Here is a 22,714-nt window from a genome sequence, read left to right on the forward strand (position 1 = left end):
AATGAAGGTTTTCTGGCTTCTTGGCCCTTGCATTGGTGATTTGATTTTGTCCATTTTAATGTCCTTTGCTCTCTTTTTTTTTCTTTGATACATTTTCAATCCTTTTGTTCTCCTACATGGCAATAAGTTATGCTTAAAAAGGTGCAGGGTGAAACTAAAAGTTTGCAATTGTGAATGTTATATGAAATTTCTTTCATTTCTATATTCTAATTAGGCTTATTCGCGCCAATGCCCCCTGAAAGTAACTTCGATTTTCAATTTGCCCTCTAAAACTTCATTCCTCCCACTTTGCCCCCCGAACTTTACAAAATACTATATTTCGTTATGTCTGTCTATGAATCTGTCAAAGCAGCTGACGTGGCGCTTACGTGGAGGGGCAATTAGGTCTTTTACCTGATGCAAAGCTGAATCAAACCCATGTGGAGGGGCAATTAGGTCTCTTCTGCTGCATAAGCAAAACTTAAAAAAAAATAAAATTAAAAGAAAAAAAAAACCCTCTACCCAGCCCCCACCCAGGTCACCCCCTTCTCCTCCCCCACCCCTCCCCCCGACCCTGTCACACCCTCTCCCACCCAAACCTCCTCTCGTTTCGATTCTGCTTCACCCGCAACCACTTCCCTCCACTACGCCTCCATCTCCGACGACAATCTCCCCGCCGAGCTCTTCCCCCAATACACCATAATCAAGTACGACTCGGCTTTCGAAAAACCCACCTTGTCTCTGGTCTTCATCTTTGTCGTCGACATGTGTATGATCGAGGAGGAGCTCTTGTTTCTCAAGTCGGCTTTGTCTCAGGCTCTGGGTCTCCTCCCCGATCACTCCCTCGTCGGCAATTAGGTCCTGGATCAAACCCATGTGGGTGTGAAGTCCATGACCGGAGAGAGACTGCCCGGGGAGAATCAGATCCTAAACGTGGACTGCGAAGAAGACGAATATGATGGGGATGTGCGAACCGGGTCGGGTTGGTGATTTGGGTTAATGGGTAGTCCGCGGCGGGACTGGGGTGGTGGGTTTGCTGTTGGGATGGGTCTTGAGGCAGGACAACACTTTTTCTTCAATCTTTTTGAACCCAACATCATCTTCAACAACCCCACAGGCTCCTCTAGTCCCTGCGTTCTTCGTCATCGGCGACTCCATCGACTGTCGTACCAACAATTTCCTCGGGACCTTGGCTCGTGCCTACCGCCTCCCTTACGGTCGAGACTTCGACACGCACCGCCCCACTGGGAGGTTCTGCAATGGCAGAATTCCTGTTGATTATCTTGGTAATGTTCCTTTTTTAAACACCACCTTTTTCTTGCATAGTGGGAAGTTCTAAATTCTAATGGTCTTTTTGTTATCTGGGTTATATCTGTGTTCTTGGTTCATTTCATGTTCTAATGGTCTTTTTGTTATCTCGGTTGTATCTGTGTTCTTGGTTCATTTCATGTTAATGGTTTCGTTGGTTGGTTTTTTTTTCTTGAAGATTTAGGTTTTCTTAGAACCCCAAATGCCTGAAATATAAAATTCAAGGAAGAGAGAGGAAGAGAGGAAGAGAGAGAAAGAGGAGAGAAGGGAAAAGAGAGAAAGAGAGACAGAAAGAGGGAAGGGAGGTTGGTCGGTGTCTGGGTGGGGTGGGCTGCTGGTCGGAAAGAGGAGCTGCTATCTGGGTTTGAAGGCTGGGAGATTCAAAGGAAGTTTCAAAGGGAAGAGGAAGAGAGAGAGAGAGAGAGAGATATTCAAAGGGGTCCCACTTAATGCTGATGTGGAGCTGATTTGGCATTTTGTCAGTTTGATTCAGCTTTGCATCAGGTAAAAGACCTAATTGCCCTTCCACATAAGCGCCACGTCAGCTGCTTTGACGGCTCCATAGACGGACATGACGGAATATAGTATTTTGTAAAGTTCGGGGGGCAAAGTGGGAGAAATAAAGTTTCAGGGGGCAAATTGAAAATCGAAGTTACTTTTAGGGGGCATTGACGCAAATAAGCCTTCTAATTAACTTGAAGGCTACTGCTAAAACACTTTCCATGAATTTAAAAATAAAAGGAGAACCAGTCATTCATTATTCATACTATATATTATAATCCACATAAACAGGGGAAAATTCATGTCTCACTAGAGAAGAAGCTAGTGAGACTGTTTCTAAGAAGCCCCTAGTAGCAGCCTTGATATTAATTTTATGTCCCTTTTTGATATTGACATGTGAAGAATTATTTCGGGTCATATGTGATTTATCAATCCATTATAGTCTCAAATGCTTGGGAATTCTTCTGGCACTTGTTGTAGCAGGAACCAACATACTTGTCCACTCTATCAGTACCTGCAGCATTCATCAAATTTAACAAAAAAACTTAATGATCTAGGAAAAAAATACATATATATATGTACACACGTAGATGTTTTCAAACATGTTTAGAGAGATGCATAGTAGACCTAATCAAATTAAATTACCTGAATGAATATCAGTTAATTGGGCAGTAGTGATGGAATTGTAAGCACACCCGGCAGTACATTGATAAAGGTACTTTTGCGGCGTTTGCATGTTGCATTTGGCCATGCAAAAAACGAAGCAAAGGGTAAAACCGGGATGGGGCAGTCGTCGTCGGGGAATGGGAAAGGGACGTACTACGGGGCCTGGACGAGGAAGAACCTTCCCCCTGCGGGGGGAGGGACGCCCTCGCCCAATGCCCCTATTGATAATTTTACTCCTGGTGCTGCTGCGGCTGCCTTGTTTGTCACGGCATTTAAAAGCACATGAACTAACACAAATGCCTTGCTGATTAGTAGCAGGGGATGCACCTGGTGTTGGTGGTGGTACATCATCAGTACCGGCAGGAGGAGGAGGAATAAGGGTACTAGGGTCCTTGTCAGCGTCGTCGCCTAATGGAGGTAGTGGAGTACCAGGAGGAATAAGGATACCAAGGTGGTTAAACAGAGGTAGTAGTGGAGTGGAAGGGATTGGATTATAAGGAAGGTGGGATTGGACTAATTGGGGAGTTGGGATTGGACTAATTGGAGGGGTAGGTGGACTTGGAGAAGGTAAGTTGATATTTTGAGCTTGCACTGCTTGAATTGCTGCTGCTATTGGTACCACAAGTACCATAACCATGAACACCATCATGTTTGCTTCCATGGCTGCCCCTGTTCTCATTCTCTATGATCGGATTATTATGAGAGCAAAGCTTGAGTCATATATGTGTCTGTGTGTGTGGAAATAACTTTAATTAAGATGATGATGATGAGCACATAATTGTGGCGGAAATTACTAGCAACTAGTAATTAGTACCATCTAATTTGGCTACCAATCCGGCCCTTTGATTCAGAAACAGAGGAGCTTCTTGGAAACTAGATCTTGGAAACCAATGACAGAAATCAATTAAATTGGTGATCTGTTCATTATGAATTGCAAGATTTGTATTAACACCTGTACAACATTTCATTATTCTACAGCATTGATAATATCACTCCCTCAGCCCAAGGAATTGACAAATTAGTCTAATTAATTGGTGTAACTAATTGAACTACTCTAATGTCTTTTATTTATTTGAATTGAGTGCATAAAACAAATTATACTGCCCTTCCAACAACTCTGATGTATTATGAACAAAATTGGCGTTTCGCAAAAAATTTAATAAATTTGTGTTCTAAATAAAATAAAAAGAAGCATTTCCATACTTTTATTATTTTGAACATAAAAATCAGGAATATAGGGGAAAAAAGAAATGGTAATTTGCAGGCCGAAGCAGTATAGCATGGCCGCTTACAGGTCCTGCTTTTATACAATCAATCCACCTCTCTTACACGTTCTGCAAAGCCACAAACTAAAATTCACCCAAAAAAAACATTCCTCAGGTGAAAACGAGCAGAGCAGAAGAGGCACCGGAATCAGATGAAAAACAAAATGGGAGTGATTTTAGTTGGAACAGGAGGAACAAAAAAAATGCCAAAAATGTAGAACTTTCTTCAGCAAAAAGCTCCAGTAGCCTGAGAAAAACTCAGGATTCATCGACTCCAAGGTATTGTGAGTGAGAGGCCGCAAGAAGGGCAGCTCCGATGCCGGAACCATCATTAGAGTGCTCAATAACAATACTTCCGGCCACTTCCTCTCCGAGCAATTCTCTTAGGGTATTCTCCATGCACTTACTATATTCAGTATAATGCTCGAACAATCCACCATCCAAAGCTATCACTGACTTTTGTTTTTCCTCATCCCTAGATGTGTCTCTTCCCAGCTTTTTCAGAACACCCAAGATCCCAGCAGCAGCAAGTCGAGCCCCACGTGTGGCAATAATATTGCAGAGCTCAACAATAACTTTTCTTACTTTAAAAGAAGTATTCGATATCTGAAATACAATAAAAACACTTCAAAAACTTTAAATCTACACAAACTTATTAGAGCAGTTTGGCCACAACATTTACAAGTCATTCATGTGAATATAAAATTAATTTTATTAAAGATTATACACTTATGACACACTGACAGTGCATGAGAGGTCATGGTGAAGTGATTAACAACTGAAACTCCAGACAAGATAGAAAATTAAATATACCTCCAATACATTCTTCAATATGTCCCGTACCACTTTCAGATCAGCGGTTGTGTCGTGATGCATTGCGGACATGTCAGGTGTCCTGTGCGTTCACATCCCACAATTTAAATAATTCGTGAAAATAAAATAACAATGACTATCATCCCTGTGAAGAATCTAAACAATGTAAATAAAGTTAAACCTGCAGTGAAAAGAAGAGAAACTATATGCAAAGTGGCGAATAAGGAACCTGGTGTCAACTCGTCAAACAGAAACATATACAACAAACATTACATAGGTGATAGGACCAAGGGATAACCTCAAGATGAATGGGAGTTTTAATTTTGGTGGAACAGTGTCACCAAAAACGAAAGCTTCTTCAGCGATCCTACAAAGAACTCTGCGAACAATTTCTCCCAAATACATTCCAGAAATTATCTTCTCAAAAATCTGAAAGAATAAATTGAAAGATCTTAAAATATATGTATCATCAAGTTTGTTAGAAAATCAAAGCAAAATAATATTTAAGAAGTATATAAGTACAATCACCTGTTCACCAGGGTTTAAACTTTCAGCATCCAATGAGTGATCAAATTCTGTTAATGGAAGGTGTGCTGACCTAAAGTTGCCCCACTCCATGTTTATAACCTACAATCCATAGACAGCGGCTTCAATATTCACTTTACAAATTCCAAATGCATATTGCTCCCATAATCATATTACCCTAATGGTAGATAAAAATTTAAGGAAAAGAAATACACAGAAAAGTTTTTTTTTTATTTTTTTGAAAGGAGAAATACATAGAAAAGATAGTAATATGAGACTGAGATAAGTCAATGGCCATGAAGGAACTGCTAACCATCTCTCCAGATTTAGGTAGAAGACCATGCCATTTTGGAATTGCCTGTGCACGTTCCACATATGCACAATTTGTCCCCGTACCTAAAATCACAGCAGCAACAACATCCTCATTGTTGTACCTACCTCCAGCTAATGTCCCAACCGTGTCATTAACCTTGTGTAAGAAAATGACCATTAGAACCTAATTTTAAAATACAATTAATATAAAACAAGCATTCTCAATGTCATACCAACACACAGCCATAAATTATTCATTTAAAGAATCAACATGCTCTTCTCTTCTTTTTTTTCGAAGTTGTTTTAAAAAAACTCATCAATTCCAACTTACCAAAGCAGACACACGCATATCAAGGCCTTGTCTTTCGATGGCTTTACTCAATTCAGCCACAACATCTTGGCCAACCTATTTATCAAGAAGTTAAAGTCAATAAGGTTGAAATGAGGGTAAAGAAACAGGTTTATGATTTTAGAATTAAGCACAATAAGGTTGAAATAAGGGTGAAGAAACAGGTTTCGTGATTTTAACACAACCCCTCCCCCAATCCCCCGCCCACAAAAGAAAAAAAAAAAAAAACTATACGCCACCCTCACCGAAAAAGGAAAGAAGGAAATATTAGTTATGCTTATGCCTGCAATACCACACGTCTACTCTTATCTTAAGAGTTTTAGCACTGCTAAGTGAAATGGCAGCTCATTCAACATGGGCAAAGAAATAGGGCAATAACACAACAAATGAAACAAATATGTTCACTCAAACAGATTCTAGAAAAGGGATCTAATTGCATAACTAGGAGTGTCAGGCATCCAGACATAACTTTTCTTTTGGTACAAAGGAACCATAGACTTGCAGAGGGCAAAAGTTGAACTCTTGCCATGGGTGTGAGGGTAAGTGCTCCAACACTAGAGGCATGAGCCCTCACGACATCTAGGCATATTTTCAAATTCAGTCCATCTATGACAACTGATTACAACAGAAATGGATGAATGCATTGCAAACTCCCTGGAACAATTATATGTACTTTTAATAAGTGTTGATTCGCTCTTTCTTCTACATAAGAGAATAGTAAAGGAGAATATTAGGATAAAACAAATATTACAGAATATTAAATGAGCTAAAGAAATGAGGACTGAACCGTATCATCTATAGAGAAGCCTTTCGTCCACTTAATAAGGGTCCCAGAATTAATTGATGATTGCAGCACAGGGAATGAGAAGGTAAAACCTAGTTCTCTCTGCCTGCCAGGAGGGAGTTGATAATCTTGACCTTCGGTTGCAACAAACTTAGCAAGTTCTGCTGCAATGTAGTCAAAGAGTGCCTGAAATCACAATCATTCTTTAGACTTGAGAGATGTTTGCCATAAAACACCTTGAATTAGAATGGTATTTTTAGTGTCTACCCAAAAAAAAGAATGGCATTGTTAGTGACAAACAACTTACATCTGAAGTCCCGACCATCAGATCTTCTGGAATTGACACCTCCGCGAATTCTTGACTAACAAGTCCACGACTCTTTCCCCCCAATTGCACCCGCAACACACGGAAGTTTGTTCCTCCAAGGTCCAAAGCATAAAACAACCCTTGCTCATTCCTGAAAATAGAAAAAGATATGAAAGAGGAGATATTCAGTTTAAGCCTCTTTCAACACAAATTGCTTAACAACAATAAAAGGAGAAAGAAGGTACAAAATTATAGATTTAGTGTAAAATTTCCAACACCTGACAGCAGAAAAGTATAATAAAAAGACATATAGTCATTTATTTTAAATAAGCAAAGAAAATAGGGCTTGCTTAAACATTCCACTAGAAACCTTTTACATAACACAAGGATTGTTAAAAGGACTACGAAACATGCAGAAGGTAGATTTCGCTGATCAAAATTCTATAACAAGATTAATCAAGAAGAGATCGACATGCAAAAATGATAAATTCGTACAATTTGAATAAAATTGTATCAACCCTTTTGACAATTATATGAGAATTCAACCAAAAGAAGGACAAATTTAAATCTGACACAATTAGACAAGACAAACAAGGAAAAAGGTTAAAGCTTTCCCGAAAATATGGAACAAAATACACACATAAACACATGCACAAAACAATTGGATCCAAGAAATGGACTTTTCGATCCAAAGATGGAAACCCACATCCATATAAGAAAAAACAAAAACACCCACATCAATTATACTCGAAACATATCAAAATAACAAAGACCCAGAACAAGAACAAGCCGATCGGAGACATATATATATTGGGAAAGCAAAAGAGTTGAATGGGTAAACCGACCCAGTAGGGAGATTGTCGACGTAGCTAATGATCATCTTGAGCTTGCTGCCACCTTCGGAGGCGAGGCCAGCGTGCATTTCCACGGACATGGCATCGGCCACCTGCCTCAGCTTCGCAATGGGGGTCCCACACTTCTCCTCGAGCTCCTTGATAATGGCGGTGACCCTGGCCCACCGCCCCGAGCTCTTCATGCGGTGACGCACCACCATCACCGCCGCCGCAGTGCACACGGCTGCCGCGCAAACGATCACCACCGCCTTCTTTCCCATTGTCAGTGGATTTGGATTCGTTCGTTTGATTGGGATTGGATTGGAGCTGTTCGTGGAGATTGCGCAAAATGGAATGATGAGAAGGAAAAGAAATTCTCTGTTTGTAGTTTGTTTGTTTGAATGGGAAAAATGGGAATTGGAGGAAGTTTGATGAGTAAGCCACAAATGCTGAAATACAATTGGAAATTCAGAGATAATTACAATTACCCAAAGAAAATAAATAGTGGGAGCTATCTACTCTCACATTATAAGTTATAACAAGAATTTTAATTACAATTACAATAATACCCGTTTAGAACAAAATTACTCAAAAGTCAAAACAAACAAGCAAAAGTTCTTTCTTTTTTTTTAAGAACAAAAAAATTTAAGAGTTTAAGGAGTGTCCCAACTTGGATTTTATTGAATTTTAAAAGGAACAGTGATAGAGATCCAAAATTTGGATATTTCAATTTTAAATCTCAAATGATGTGTCAGTACTTTATTAATTTCACCTAAATAATTATTAATTTTATAATAAGAAAAACACTGACATGTATATAAGTTTGGTATCATTAGCATTATTGTTTTAAAAGCTTAATGAATTTTAAGTGTCTTCAACTTAGATTTTATTAAAATTTGAGTCGAGGACACCCTCTAAAGGTCCGTTTAGGATTTTGGATGTTAAATTTAATTTGCTCAATTTGACATTGGAAATATCAATTCCTTATGTTGATAATTTGGTTGTAAGAATAAGAGAGATACTTTAAGCAAAAATGTTCTTCCAAAACTACTTATTTTCTTAAATAATTTCTTTGTGAATTTTATTAATATAAAAAATGAATTAAGCAAATTTACATATAAAGTTCTAATTAAAATTTAGTTTTTTATTTTATTTTGTAATGAGTATAAATTGGAATTGGATGAGTTGATGAATTAAAAGGGTGCAAATAAAATTAACCATGAACTTATCCGCATTTTCTGTCTTTCTCCATATATTTTTGGCCAAAAAATGAGACGTTTTTTCTGTTTGATGAGAGATTGTAATATTTTTTTTACTTTAATTTTTAGGTCAAAATTATTAATTTATTTATCTAGTAGAACAACCAATTGCATTATTAAGTTTCAGGACAAAATTTATCGGTAACTACATTTACAGTTACAAGTTATAACATTGAGTTAATTACACTTACACCACATAAGGTTTATCGTCTTTTCACATACATCCCCTAGAGTTTCAATAATTACACATACTCTCTGAAGTTTCAAAACTATTGCATATAACCCCCTACAAGAGAAAAAATAAATAAATAAACAAAACAAAAAATATTTGTATTGAGATTCTACCTTACACCTTGAGTAATCTTATTAGGCCATTTACCCCTTAGCATGCATTTTTGCATAATTTCTCATCATTTTTTATCTCACTATAGGGGGTTATTTGCAACAGTTTTGAAACCTCAGGGGGTGTATGTGTAATTATTGAAACCTCATGGGGTATATGTGAAAAGACGATAAACTTCAGGGGATGTAAGTATAATTAACTCTTATAACATTGCATCTATATTATTTATTATTAACAAAAAAAATTCTAATTTTAAATCTTGAACAAATAAATTCCCTAAAACACAATATAAAAAAGCTAAATAAATTCCACAAATATTAAAATTTAAGAAGAAAATAAAAAAACTAATTTAGCAATAAATGCAGATGCAATTGTTGAGCACTCGGCGGTCTAATTTATGTTGACAAACATGCTTAATGTACACGAATTGTCTTTTAATTTAATTATATTATTAATTGTATTTATGATTAAGATTCTTTATCATCTGATATTAGGAAGTATTTTTTCTTCAAATTGCACATTTTTCACTTTTCACTCCTATAATTATATTTATGGGATTTTTTTTAAGTCTAAAACGAAAAAGCTCATGATCGGCCGGTCCACTTACAAAAATACAGTGACAGGCCGGTTCACTTAAATGAGTCGAGCGCTCGGCAATTGCCACAGTTAAATAGTGACACTCATTGTCACTATGCGATAGTAACTACTTAAATTATATAAAACACCTGTGTAAAACTATTACTAATTGTCACTGTGCAAAAAAATAAAAAATACGTCGAGCACTCGGCACAACAAACATAGAAAAAAATATAATGTGAGCTTTATTTGTATAAAATAGACCTATTTATCATTACAATTTTTCAGATGAGTTTAATTATTGTTAAGAGTCTAAAAGTGAACTTTAGAATCATTATCTGTTATATAACTTATATGAGTTAATTACACTTACACCCCCTGAGGTTTATCGGCTTTTTACATACACCCCTTGGTGTTTCAATAATTACACATACACCCCTTGAGGTTTTAAAACTGTTACATATAACCCCCTATAGTGAGACGAAAATGATGAGAAATTATGCAAAAAAGCATGCTAAGGGATTAAATAGCCTAATAAGATTATTCAAGGTGTAAGGTCCAACTTGAATACAAATATTTTTTATTTATTTATTTATTTATTTTCTTGTAGGGGGTTATATGCAATAGTTTTAAAACCTCAGGGGATGTATGTGTAATTATTAAAATCTCAGTAGGTGTATGTGAAAAGACGATAAACCTCAGAGGGTGTAAGTATAATTAACTCAACTTATATTTATAAGACTGAACGGAAGCATAAGACAAATAATATCAACGTTTTGGTTTGGCCCATTTGATTGTGGTAAATGAGCCAACAATGCAGCCTCCAAGTTTGGCATTTGATGTCTGACTAAGAAGAAAAAGTGCATGGCATTAGGTTCAAACCCAACAAGGCACTTGAAATTAATGTCTTATAAATTAAAAAATAGTATGAAATTGCTACGTATATTATATATATACATTATATTTTTACATAATTAGTATAAATGATATGACATATTCTCTAATTAGCATTATAATCCTAAATAGATTTATAAAAGTAGTTGATAAACAATTCAGTTGGAAAGGCAATAGAGTTTGCCCCTATGTACTAAGTTTGATGTTATCTTTTTCTAAATTTATAAAAATTTTGCTATATTTAGAGAAGGAACTTCCTAAGAGGATTTCTTTTGATAAAAACCAAAAGTGATCGGAGGTGGACCCAATCTTCAATGTTATTTAATAATCTGAACTGTCTATTTAACTAAATCGAAATCATTTAATTATTCAACTTTGACCAAATAAATAAACAAATTAAAACCATCACAAAGATAATCAAATGGTCAAATAATTTTTCAATTTTGTTAATTTTTTACATAAATAATTTTTAAATATAGATGTAAAATTAGATATTGCAGACTATTTGTTCACAATGGAAGATAACCCAAACAATGCCATCTCTTTTGGTTATCGTCAAAATGCCCTTAAGATGCTCCTCCTTCATCTTATATCTACAACTATAGTTTAATTATTATAGTTAATGATTGATCAGTGCACTTTTACACTTGCTTTGATAAAATAACTCATCTAATGGTTTCACTATCCGACGGTAATAACAATAGTTACTGCAAAACGATAACAATATTGAAAAAACATGCCGAACATTCAGTTCATTAGACAACGTACCGGTCTAGCACCGCGTATGTGTATATGGCCTACCTATTAGGAAAAATCTATTTTCACATTCAATATTTCTGTTACTTTTGTGACATGTCAGGGCTAACCTAATATTAGAGCTCAAAAAAGAAAACATTTTTACACATTTTGCACTTATCTTCATCGCCAATTGTCTTACTTTTGTGCAATACCCATTTCTTAAATTTTTGAAATACTAATTTTTTATTTAATTTAATTGTATATACTAGATTATTTTTTTAATTAAATTCATGGCTGATTATATATGACATTAGTATTAGGTTTTAAAAATAGAAAATAATAGACCAATATTATGTAACATGAAATTGTTACAATATTATTGGACTTTAGTTAGAATTTTAAAAGTTATAAGGCAATCAGTAAATTATAAAATTTAAGAACCTAAATAAAAGTCTCCCAATAAACAATTGTACTTAAAATAAGTCTATTTCTTATTAAAAAAAAAAAAAACGAGTTTGATTTGTTTGTGTTACAAGAGGAAATGAGTTTAATTTAAACGCCAAATTTTTCGGGTTCGAGCCGGGCTCGAGATTGAATTATAGGAACCCAATAGGGCTTTCGGACCAGGTCGGGCTGGGCTTAGGCTTTAATACACAAGCCCAAGGCCCGCCCAGAATGGGCCCAAAGTCTGTTTAGATACATATATATCTTCAAAAAAAAATAATAGGATTTTGGCTATGTTGTGATTTGAACATGTGATCTCACATAACAAGCTTCAACTCTTAACCAACTGAGCTAACTAGTTTATTTGTCAAATTTGTGAATCATAACATATTTAATAGCTCTTTCGTTTGTTTACTTCAATAAATTATTAATATGTTTATTAAGTTATTATATAATACTATTATGTTAGTAATAGTGTAATACCATAAATAATAAACTTTTAAAATTATATACAATATTACAACTATAATAAAACATAAATGTATATATGTTTTATTATATATTTAATTACATATTTTTATAAACAAACGATGCAATTGTGTTTTCAACGATCCGAACCGTTCAAATTTTAGTTTCTCACTCAAAGATAATTCGTGCAAAAAATTAGCTCAATCGTAGATGTAAAAGTGACATAACTGTGGTCGAATTAATGAACGATCGTGATTTTTCTAATGATGATCAAATGGGTGGATGAATTTCGATTTGGCCGATTTTTCGTAATGATGATCTTTGACTATGAAGATAGAAAATGAACGGGTCAGATTGTTGAAATCACATTGTGGTCTTCATAATTTATGGAAACGACAAGGTTTCAATGGGAAAGTTATTATAATTATACTCTTCAAGTGTATTTATATGTAAAAGCTCATATATCGATCGTGTTTTCGACGATCTAAACCGTTCAAACTTTAGTTTCCCACTCAAAAAGAATCCTTGCAAAAAATTAGCTCAATCGGAGATGTAAAAGTCACGTAATGATAATCGAATTAATGAATGATCGTGGTTTTTCTAATGATAATCGAACATTCGAACGGGTAGATGAATTCCTATTTGGCCGATTTTTTGTAAAGATGATCTTTGACTATCAACATATAAAATGAACAGTTCAGATTGTTGAATTAATGAACGATCGTGGTTTAATAACTTTAATTATACTTGTATTATAAAAGTTTATTATAATAACTTTAATAACTATAGTTGTAAATTTGTAATGTTGTATATAATTTTAAAAGTTTATTATTTATGGTATTACATAGTTTACACTATTACTATTTACTAACATTATATGATTATAGTATTATAATATAACTTAATAAGCATATTAATAATTTATTAGAGAATACAAACGAAAAACCTATTAAATATGTTTTGATTCACTAATTAAACAAATAAAGTAGTTAGCTCAATTGGTTGAGAGTTGAAGTTTGTTCCATGAGGTCTCATGTTTGACTCACAATATAGTCATAATCCTATATTTTTTTATTGAAAATATATTGTGTGTAAATGAACTTTGGGCTGGGCTGAAGCGTGCCAGGCTTTTGACGGCCCGTGGGCTTCAAGGAAATGACCCAAGCCCAGTTCAATGACTATTTGGGCCGGCCCAACCCAGCCCAAATTTCGGGCCAGATCGGACCTTAGGTTTTTGGTGACCCCTAGTTCGTAATATGTTCCGTCCACGAGTATAACAGTGTTATAATTTCCTTAAGGAAAAAATGTCCAATTTCAAAGTGAGAAGTCTCATAATATACGGTCGATCTACTAGAGAGAGTGAGTGTGACCCCGGATGGTGGGGCCAGGGAGGGGTGGGTGAAAAGGAATTATATGTTATAATTTGATAATTTGGATCTGTATCTGAAACATTAATTATTGAAACATTGTAATTTCAGAATTGTTGAAACATTAATTATGGTTATTATAAAATTGAGGGTGCACAACAATCAATATTTTAGATACATTACTCTGAAAAGAACATCACACATGAATTTCGTGTAAAAGAAAAACATCATGTTTGTATAATATTTTACATAAAAAACTCGTGTTTGTACGATTACCAGTAACAAGAATATTACTTACTGAAAATACTAATGTTATGATCGAACTATTAGTTGTGAATTAATATAAAATTAATTAAATACATGCCCGTAGTCATATTTTTTTGTACAATATTTTATTATCATTGTAAATGTGGGACTTATAAACTCAGTCATTTTCATATACTTTTAGTCAATATTTTTATTGCCTGCAAAATTAATAATCAAACTAAAATATGAAGTGGGCTCCAAGCTTTATGGAAGCTCTCTATAAGTGTTATATATATATATATTATGAAATATACTAGAGAGAGAGAGAGAGATGCTCAATAATACCATTACAAAGCATATAATGTACAAAGGATGGGGCAACAGTAATCACACCCAAACTAAAACTCAAGCAAGATCCTAACCCAGTGTACATTAAGAAGATTACAGAGCCGGCTACACAATCCCCACCACTGCTATGAAAAGAAGACATTAGGGACTTATTATCTTCTTTTTCTTTTTCTTTTTTCCTGGAACTGGAGAAAAGGACACTTTGCCACACCCACCAGACAACAAAAATAGAAACCTATGACTATCTGCAGAAGTTCAGCGAGCATCTGAATAAATTTTCTTTAGAGCATCCAAAGCTCAAAACTTCAGCAGATCAGTGTAACTCACAAGTTCTTAAAAAAAAAAAAAAAAAAAAAAAAATTGTACAGAGTCATGGTCTTCAGTTCGAACCGCTTCATATGCATTTCACGAGGTTGTATGCATGAGCATGCCTGAAAAAGAATGAAATGAAAGCCAGCAATAAAAGGAACACTTACCCGAGCTGCTGGCTTTCTGTCTCTCTCATTCGAGTCCCACATAATTTCACAGCCAAATTTTACATAAATTCAACTTGCTCAGGCCGTCGAGGTTAGGCTCAACCTGCTATTAAATAATCACACCAAAACAGCATAAAGATAAACACTAAATTAAAAGTATCAAGAAAATTATATCTAGAAGTTCACTACACATGCCTTATCACTGTTTTCTGCACACCTTCTGAGTATACTCCCTCATTCGAATTGAGTACCACCCCAAATGCAGCATTCGGCTTCACAATAGAAAGCAAAAAAACAAAAGAAACAAATAAATTAGGTAGACTGGTCAGTGCAAAGCATATCTCCAAGATAAAGACATGTTAACAAAAGTGGAAAATAAGTTATTTGTTGTGCAGCTCTGTATTCCCAAATGTCCAATGTTTTAATGTGTGCAACACAAGTGAGGACCCAACACACATCCAGTCAGGACTTGCATTATTGTTCGAAGATACCTCAGATGTTGCCACTTTTATGCCATTGGTGCATTTGGTCATAGAATCTCTGAGTTAGACTGAAGATATTAAGAAGACATCCAACTAGTAGAGTAAAATGTTGTAAAAGAAGGCAAGTGCATAATGAAAATGAATCACCAGAAAATTCAGTCAAATTAAAGAAACATAAATCCAAAACCTCTAATGCTTCTTGTGATCCATTTGGCAGTAGGTTGCCATTTATGCATCCATTATCTGAAACGGATTCAGAGTCTGCCTCACATACATCACCCTGCAAATATCCTGGGTTATTACTCCCATCACTGCTTCCCTCAACACTCCTAGTGTTCCCTTCACTGCTAGCAGCCATTGATCCAAATCCAGCATCCTCACACCTGCCCTTGCTTGTAAGACTTGTAAGACCACTGGGATTTGAGGTATATCCAAGCTCTGTTTCTCCAAACAGTGTTCTTTTATTTGATTCAACTAGTTCCATACTAAAACCATTATCCGAAGGCTCTCGAGATGCACTGCTTGCTTTGTGAATGATAATTTCAGGAGAAATTGAATCCTGTCGTTGAGGACTAATAGATTGTCGTTTCTCTGGCATACCTTGATTTGCATCCTCTCCATCAGGATCCTTCTTCCTCTTCAACTGTCTCTCACCAGAACCTGTCACACTAACTTCACCATCACCATAATTCAATTTATCAGCCTGCTGCTGGGCAATAACTCTAGATTGTCGAAGTCGTTTACAACCATCAGGGAACACATAAGCAGGAAGTTGCCTTCTACGAACATGAGAAACATAAATTTCCATCCCTGGTTTCCAAAACACGTACATGTTAATGGAATGCCGGAACTCATCAACGGTCCCTCGTATATCAAACTGCTGACCCTGAATCTTCTCCCCCTGTTTCCTCTGCAATCCCATAAAAAATGCAGAATGGGCGCATTGCTTGGTTGTATCAACATACTCATGGGGATAAGGATGGCATTGTAACATCCCTAAAGTATCCCGCTCAATCTGCAGATGTAAATAGAGGCACTGGAATGAGAGGTAAAGAAGTCCATTGTTTTCTTCCCAAAAACATCGGTATTATATACAAATAATACAATAAATTTCCTTTTTGAAAAAAGCCAGAACCAATTATAGCTATTACCATTAAAGTCAGTTGCCTCAGACGGGATTCTACCCAGCCTTTCCAAGCACGTAGGTCATCAACATCAGCTGCAACTATGTCAACCTGGAGATAGTTCTTATAGCTTTCAAAGAACAAGTATGATTCAAAGAGAGCACACCACTGAGCTTTATTCAGTTCTACTTCCTGGATTTAGCAAATGAAAAGGAGAAAATGACCAATAGTCAAATATGCAAAACCAGCAAGAGGAATAGAGGGGAAAATAAAAGACAGAACAACCTACCTCGCAGATCTTGTTACCATATTGAAACTGCTCAACCATAACACGAAGGGTACTTCTTGAAACATTGTAGCTAGAGTTCATACAAGGGTACGCAGGAGTTATAATTGGCATATGATGAGTCCGGTCACGAGAATTTTTACGGGGGTCCCAGACATTAAAACCAAGTTCATCCTCTTCGATTGCACATAACATGACAGGATTTGGCCAACGCCACTGTGTATAGACCCTAAAAAATCGAGAAACCAGCATGCTTGGAACTGCATTGGGATAAAGCTGGCACACCCGGGCAACAAGAAGAGCCCAGTTCACACCACCAAGAAATCCTGTTACCTGATTTGCAACAAAGAGTGGAAATCAGCTGAGAAGTAAAATAAGTCAAAATAACTTCTGGAGTGAGGAGGCACTCACATTGGAATAAACACCACGCCTTTTCGCCCAAAACTTCAAGCATCTGAGTGTTGTACAGAAATGCTGCAATATAAAAAGGGACCATAAGGGAGAGTTAATATACAGCATTATACTAGGAATTCTGGAAAAACAAAACAAAAGAGGAAGCACTTCACCTCAACATTTGGAACAAGCTTAAGGATTTGATGTGCAACCCTGCAGCCATTAAGACTTCGAACAGTTGGCTCATCAATGTCGTACAATAAAGACACATCAGAAATGTCCAGGTCCTGTTGACAAGACCACAAAAAAAAAAAAAGGATAGAGATCAAAGAAGATAAGAGGACAAATGCAAACATAAAGCTACATAAAAACATACAAATTAACATGACAAAATGAACCCATCAAATGTAAATAGCATCTCCTCAGCCAAATGCAAAATTTTTAAAGAACCAAGAAACAAAAACTTCTAATGTACAAGCACTATTCTCTGTTAAAACACCTGGACAGAGAATAGGTTCCCATCCTGTGGCCAACCCCACACGAAAAACAGAGGGAGAGGGAGAGAGATTCCTCGAAACAGATTATCCACATAAAATAGCCAAATTCAGAAAAAAGTTGCATTTTTATACTATTTACATGATATTTGGTATTCGTTTAGAAAGTTTTGGTTGATAAGAAGATGGAAGGTTCACTAGCTACTTACTTCTGGTACAACCAGGAGAGAGACGCTAGCATAAAGGAGGTCAATTGATATTCCATGAAACTTAAATTTCATTACAGGGACATGAGCATCTGGAACTGGTTGCAGTTCAGTCACTTCTTCCATCTCAGCCAGAATGTTATGCAATATGAAGAAGAAGTCTTCCTGAAGATAACATGAAAGTATTTCATACATAAAAAGTGAACATTTGCAAGATTCAGAACTCTAAGAGAAACCACCAGCATTCAATATTTACCTCTCGATTGACATAGGATGGCCCAACACATAATGTGTCTATGTCAGCCCCAGGACCATGTACCTACAAAAAGAAAATGTAAGCTATATGTGTATATGGAAGAGCAAACCAAACAGAAGGTTGATGCAAGAAGAAGCCCCCCACCATCACAAGAAAATAACAAATACTAAGTGTCAATGAAAGCTATGATGACTAAAGGCACAAATAGCGTGTAACATGGCTATCAACCATTCACTTCTCTCTCTCTCTTTCCAACCAATTTAGGAACATGGCCATCAAACACAATCAAGAGCAAGCATACTTACCCCAAGTCTATAGGAACCAAATGTAAAAATAAGAGCATTAGCATCCTCCACCATTTGATCTGTGTATCCCCTCAAGCGAGTAAGTTGCTTCACCCAATCCTTAACAATCTAACAATCAAAAGATAGGATAGGAAAGTTGAAAATATAGAAAATCAGCAACATAGCTACTACAAGACTTCAGGTTTTTCAATTATGTAGTGAAAAACAAGTCCTCTAAATCTATCAAAAATCAAAAACTTATATAAATACAATTATTCCTCTAAAAAGAACAAAAACACAGTAACATCAGGCAGTTAACATACACCTTAAGCCCAGAGCTCATAGAGGTACTGCACCTAAACAAGCTCCAGGTAAAACACCTTCAAGAAGGCACATCTCATACACAAACGCGAGACCTTTATTCCAAAGGGCAGAATCAGCTCGTTTTCCATACCAAATTGGCTGTATGTCCCCTAGGACCATGCTGCTCATGTACAAGTTAGCTTTTTATAGTTCATTAATTTCATGGTTTGTCCATATAAAGAAATATTGTAATGTCTACAAGAAACATAGTCTAACTTTGTTTCTACGACCCTATGTTCTGCAACTTTACTAACATCAGGTCATGATCATGGGGTTCCCTTAGTAAAACATGTTTGAGCTTATGGTTTTCTGAATACTGAAGATTCTTACTAGGCGATCTATATTTATGAACAACACTTTTTAATCCAAATAATCCGTCGAATTAAAAAAATATCATGAAAAACGCAAATTTGGTGGGATTACTCAATAACACCTACAACACCTACCTCTGATATTAATCTAAAACTTTATCTTGTATTCATAAGTCTCACTAGCACATAATTTGCTTAAAACGATCAAGAATCACCTGCCCAATTCGCTGAAGAACCTCCTCTCTCTTGGCAGCTTCCTCTTTGCTCTCATAAAGCCCAGCTTCAACCAAAAACTTCAAATACCCATAAACTCAGAAACAAAATTGTCATAACCCAGAAGATTAATAGCCAAAAATACAATTTTTCCAAAGCAAAAAAAAAAATCGATGGCACAAACCTTCTCTAACTCTAACGTTCTTTGAATATCGGCTTCAGCAGGCCCCGCTGTCGATATTGGCTTTGTCACGCCGAATTGCTTCGCGGCCGCTTGAGGAGGCGGCAACGGAGCACTCAATCCCTCTGAGCTCACCATCTCAGCATCTCCCAAAAAAAAAAAACTGAAAAAATACGATCTTTCGATCAAAGGAAATAAAACAAAAACAAGGATTTCAAAACCCTAGAATCCTAATAAGCGATCACACGATCCGAAATTGAAATTCAACCCAAATCGCAAACCGGAACCCTAGAATTCAAAGAGATTGAGTACTCTCCGAGAAGTAGTAGGGAATCCGAATAGATCAAAACTTCAAAACCAGAAGGAAAATTGGGAATTTGGGAATTCAGATCTAACTGAACAAAGCAACACTACCGAGATTCGAGAATTCTAGAGAAGGAAACAAACCCTAAAACGCGTCTGAAAAAGGGGAGAGGGGGACAGAGAGAGAGAGAAGATATTGGCTGGCGGTCGGTTGGATTTTTGGTGGGTTTTGATACTTTTTTTTTTCTTTTTTTTTTTTGGTATTGTTGTAGCTCGTCGGTTTAGCATAACGGCGTTACGGTCGTCCGATAAACGGCGTTACTGAGGATTTAGCAATAAAGGTAGAAAACGGCGTTACGGTGGGTTTTAATAAAGAAACCAGATGCGCTCCGGATTTGGATTTTGGACACTGGAAAAGGAGAAACGTTACCTACAAGGAAGCTTTTTGTAGCTTTAACGGATCCTTCAGCTTGTGACACGTGGCGATATAGGATGCCGAAGACAAGCTGATTTTTCCTTTTTTAACGCATGCTTCGGCCTCTGACACGTGACCCGAATACCCGATAGGGTCCTTGATTACCAGACGGGGCGAGGATCGGAGTGTCAAACCTCGCCTCGCCTCGCCCCGCCCCACTCTATTGTCATTCCTAAATATAAATATAATTTTATCAATATTATTAGAAGTGGGTACAGACGTACAGTTTAGTTTGGGTTGGTTTTTGCTTTAAAAATAACACTTTAATCCATCAATAGAAAATCCACTTAGTGATCAATTTGGTTTGGACGGTTTCATTACTTTAACCTCAAACGTTATCCAAGTTGAAGCAAAATATTGAAATACACAAACACTTTCATGAGTGTAGTTTGTGTATAAATTCTTCATACCTTGATGCATTATCATTCGTATCATTATGTATTACTATTCATACCTTATCCCATTATTATACCTTGATGCATTACCATTTGTACCTTAATGCTTTTCTATTTTTACCTTGATGTATTATCATTTGTACACTGGCACATTAACATTTGTACTTTAACCATTACAATTTGTACCTCAATGCATTATCATTCTTACCATGATACATTATTATTTGTACATTGACACATTACCACACCTTGATCCATTACCATTTGTACATTAATGCATTAACATTTGTACATTGATGCATTACCATTTGTATCATAATGCATTGTCATTTGTACATTGATACATTATCATTTGTACTTTGATGCATTATCATTCACATCATAAATTGGAATCGATCCCCTATATTCCATTATTCCAATGACATGTGTACTAATCCGTAATGAAAATTAAAATAAAGAATTGGATTATGATTATGGATTATTCTTTTGTTTACTAACCATATAAGAATAAAAACATAAGTGGGCCCACATGAAATTAGGAATTCAACTCCTTATTTTGAAGGAATTAGATTCTTGGGTGGGAAGTGGTAATCCAATTCCTTATTTTGGAGGAATTCAATTCCTTATTTTTTTTCTATTATACCCTCACATTATTAACTAGTATATAAAATAATTTATTTAGAACAAGGGCATTTTAGTAATCAAATGCTCACATGATATTATTTCTACTATGATTTTAGATAGTTTAGTAAACAGTTTCAATGAGAATACAATTCCTCCTCAATTCAATTTATCCTCAATTTAATTATTCATCAATTCAATTCTTCCTAATCCGTTTACAGATTAGTAAACATGCGACAAGAGAATGCAAAGTAATAAAATAACTCAGTTACAAGTAAATGACTAAATCAATAAACTGCCCTTAAAAAACAAAACATAATTAGAAATAACATAAATCGTGAGCACAATGATATGGTAAATTGTTAATTTAACATGTTGTATATATGCATGTGAAGCTCACGTAAACTAGTATCAAAACTAGGTTTTTTTTTTTTTTTTTTTGGATCATATCAAAACTAGGTATTAAATATGCATATTAGACAATTTGGGATTGGCTGATGGCTATAACGCAAGTCCAGGCCCAAGGTCATGGCCTACTATCTTGGTCGTCCAAAATGAGCCCAGAACCTGGCTTGTAAGTAGTTGTGAGTTGTACCAACTCATGGTCTTCAAAAATTTGCAACTCTGAATACTAATAGAGAGGTAGCTAGAAAATTTGCAACTTCATCAAAATAACATCCTTATTTGACCAAAAAAGAAAAATTCTCTAATGCACTTCCAGAAATTATTAGGCAAATAATGCAATAAGTTGCTAGGTAACCCCCCAATGGACACTACTACCACTAAAAAACCTTACTAATAACTAATTATCCATACCCATTATCTCTTCATAATTTTGTGCTTAACTCACGCGACCAATGGCTCTTCACAATCCTATTCTTACCAATGATCTCAATTCCCAACCAAAATTATCAAATTTATTTTAATTAATATTAATATGATCCGAAACTCTTCTTCTATATAGAAAGTTATTGTGGTCCTTGTGGAACGTTATGCGTTCAATTATGAATTTATGACTGGCTTTTATTAGCCAAGCATTGGAGAAGAATATAAGATCCATACTATTTCAGGCACCTTAATTTCCATCATGTGACAGCCTATAGGAAAAACAAAACAAAAAGAAAAAAACTGACAGCAAGATCTGCGTTCAAATTTTTTTGAAGAAACTCTTTTTCAAATTGAGAACATGCATCTACCATGTAGCCATCTCATGCCATCTCACGCGAATGCAAACAAATATGAAGAAAAAAATAAATCTTTCAATATTCAAGAGTCTGAAATCGTCCGCATGACATGACATGTCAAGGAGTATAGTAAAGAATTTTCCTTTCTTTTTTTGGCCATGTAAAGAATTTTCCTTTCTAATCAGCTAAAGATGCCACAATCAATGGCAGATTGCCATTTTTATCAGTCTAAAATTTAGGTAGCTAACTTTGTATATCCCAAATATCAGGAAAAAATTCAAAACCCAACATTTATGGAATTTCAAATCCCAAGATTCCCCCCCATTCCCCTCTCTCTCTCTC

The 22,714-nt window shown here is 35.7% G+C and overlaps 2 protein-coding genes across 10 annotated transcripts; both read right to left on the reverse strand.

Annotated features, from left to right (window-relative positions):
• Positions 1-3,642: 3,642 nt before the first annotated feature.
• LOC147287319 (hexokinase-1-like) lies at positions 3,643-8,090 on the reverse strand. Its single transcript, XM_086239244.1, has 9 exons — positions 7,655-8,090; positions 6,810-6,960; positions 6,506-6,688; positions 5,701-5,775; positions 5,371-5,526; positions 5,061-5,159; positions 4,831-4,961; positions 4,533-4,614; positions 3,643-4,325 (listed from the first exon to the last, which is right to left on the reverse strand). The coding sequence occupies exons 1-9, from the start codon at positions 7,921-7,923 to the stop codon at positions 3,978-3,980; spliced, it is 1,494 nt and encodes a 497-aa protein (XP_086095370.1). The 5' UTR covers positions 7,924-8,090; the 3' UTR covers positions 3,643-3,977.
• Positions 8,091-14,303: 6,213 nt separating this feature from the next.
• On the reverse strand, positions 14,304-19,880 carry LOC147287320 (nuclear poly(A) polymerase 4-like). Of its 9 annotated transcripts, none has more exons than XM_086239726.1 (12): positions 19,398-19,880; positions 19,216-19,293; positions 18,348-18,455; positions 18,043-18,105; positions 17,790-17,951; positions 17,260-17,373; positions 17,105-17,167; positions 16,697-17,026; positions 16,435-16,599; positions 15,471-16,298; positions 15,019-15,073; positions 14,304-14,904 (listed from the first exon to the last, which is right to left on the reverse strand). In XM_086239726.1, exons 1-12 carry the CDS (start codon positions 19,530-19,532, stop codon positions 14,900-14,902), a joined length of 2,106 nt encoding a protein of 701 aa, XP_086095852.1. In that variant the 5' UTR covers positions 19,533-19,880; the 3' UTR covers positions 14,304-14,899. The 9 variants fall into 9 exon arrangements, 5 of the variants coding, with proteins under 5 accessions (XP_086095852.1, XP_086095851.1, XP_086095850.1 ...); XM_086239725.1 differs by having other exon boundaries at positions 14,304-14,907; XM_086239724.1 differs by having other exon boundaries at positions 14,997-15,073.
• Positions 19,881-22,714: the final 2,834 nt, after the last annotated feature.

This window comes from Dryas octopetala, chromosome 4 (assembly GCF_963921425.1).
Source record: "Dryas octopetala chromosome 4, drDryOcto1.1, whole genome shotgun sequence".
Classification (NCBI taxonomy): domain Eukaryota; kingdom Viridiplantae; phylum Streptophyta; class Magnoliopsida; order Rosales; family Rosaceae; genus Dryas; species Dryas octopetala.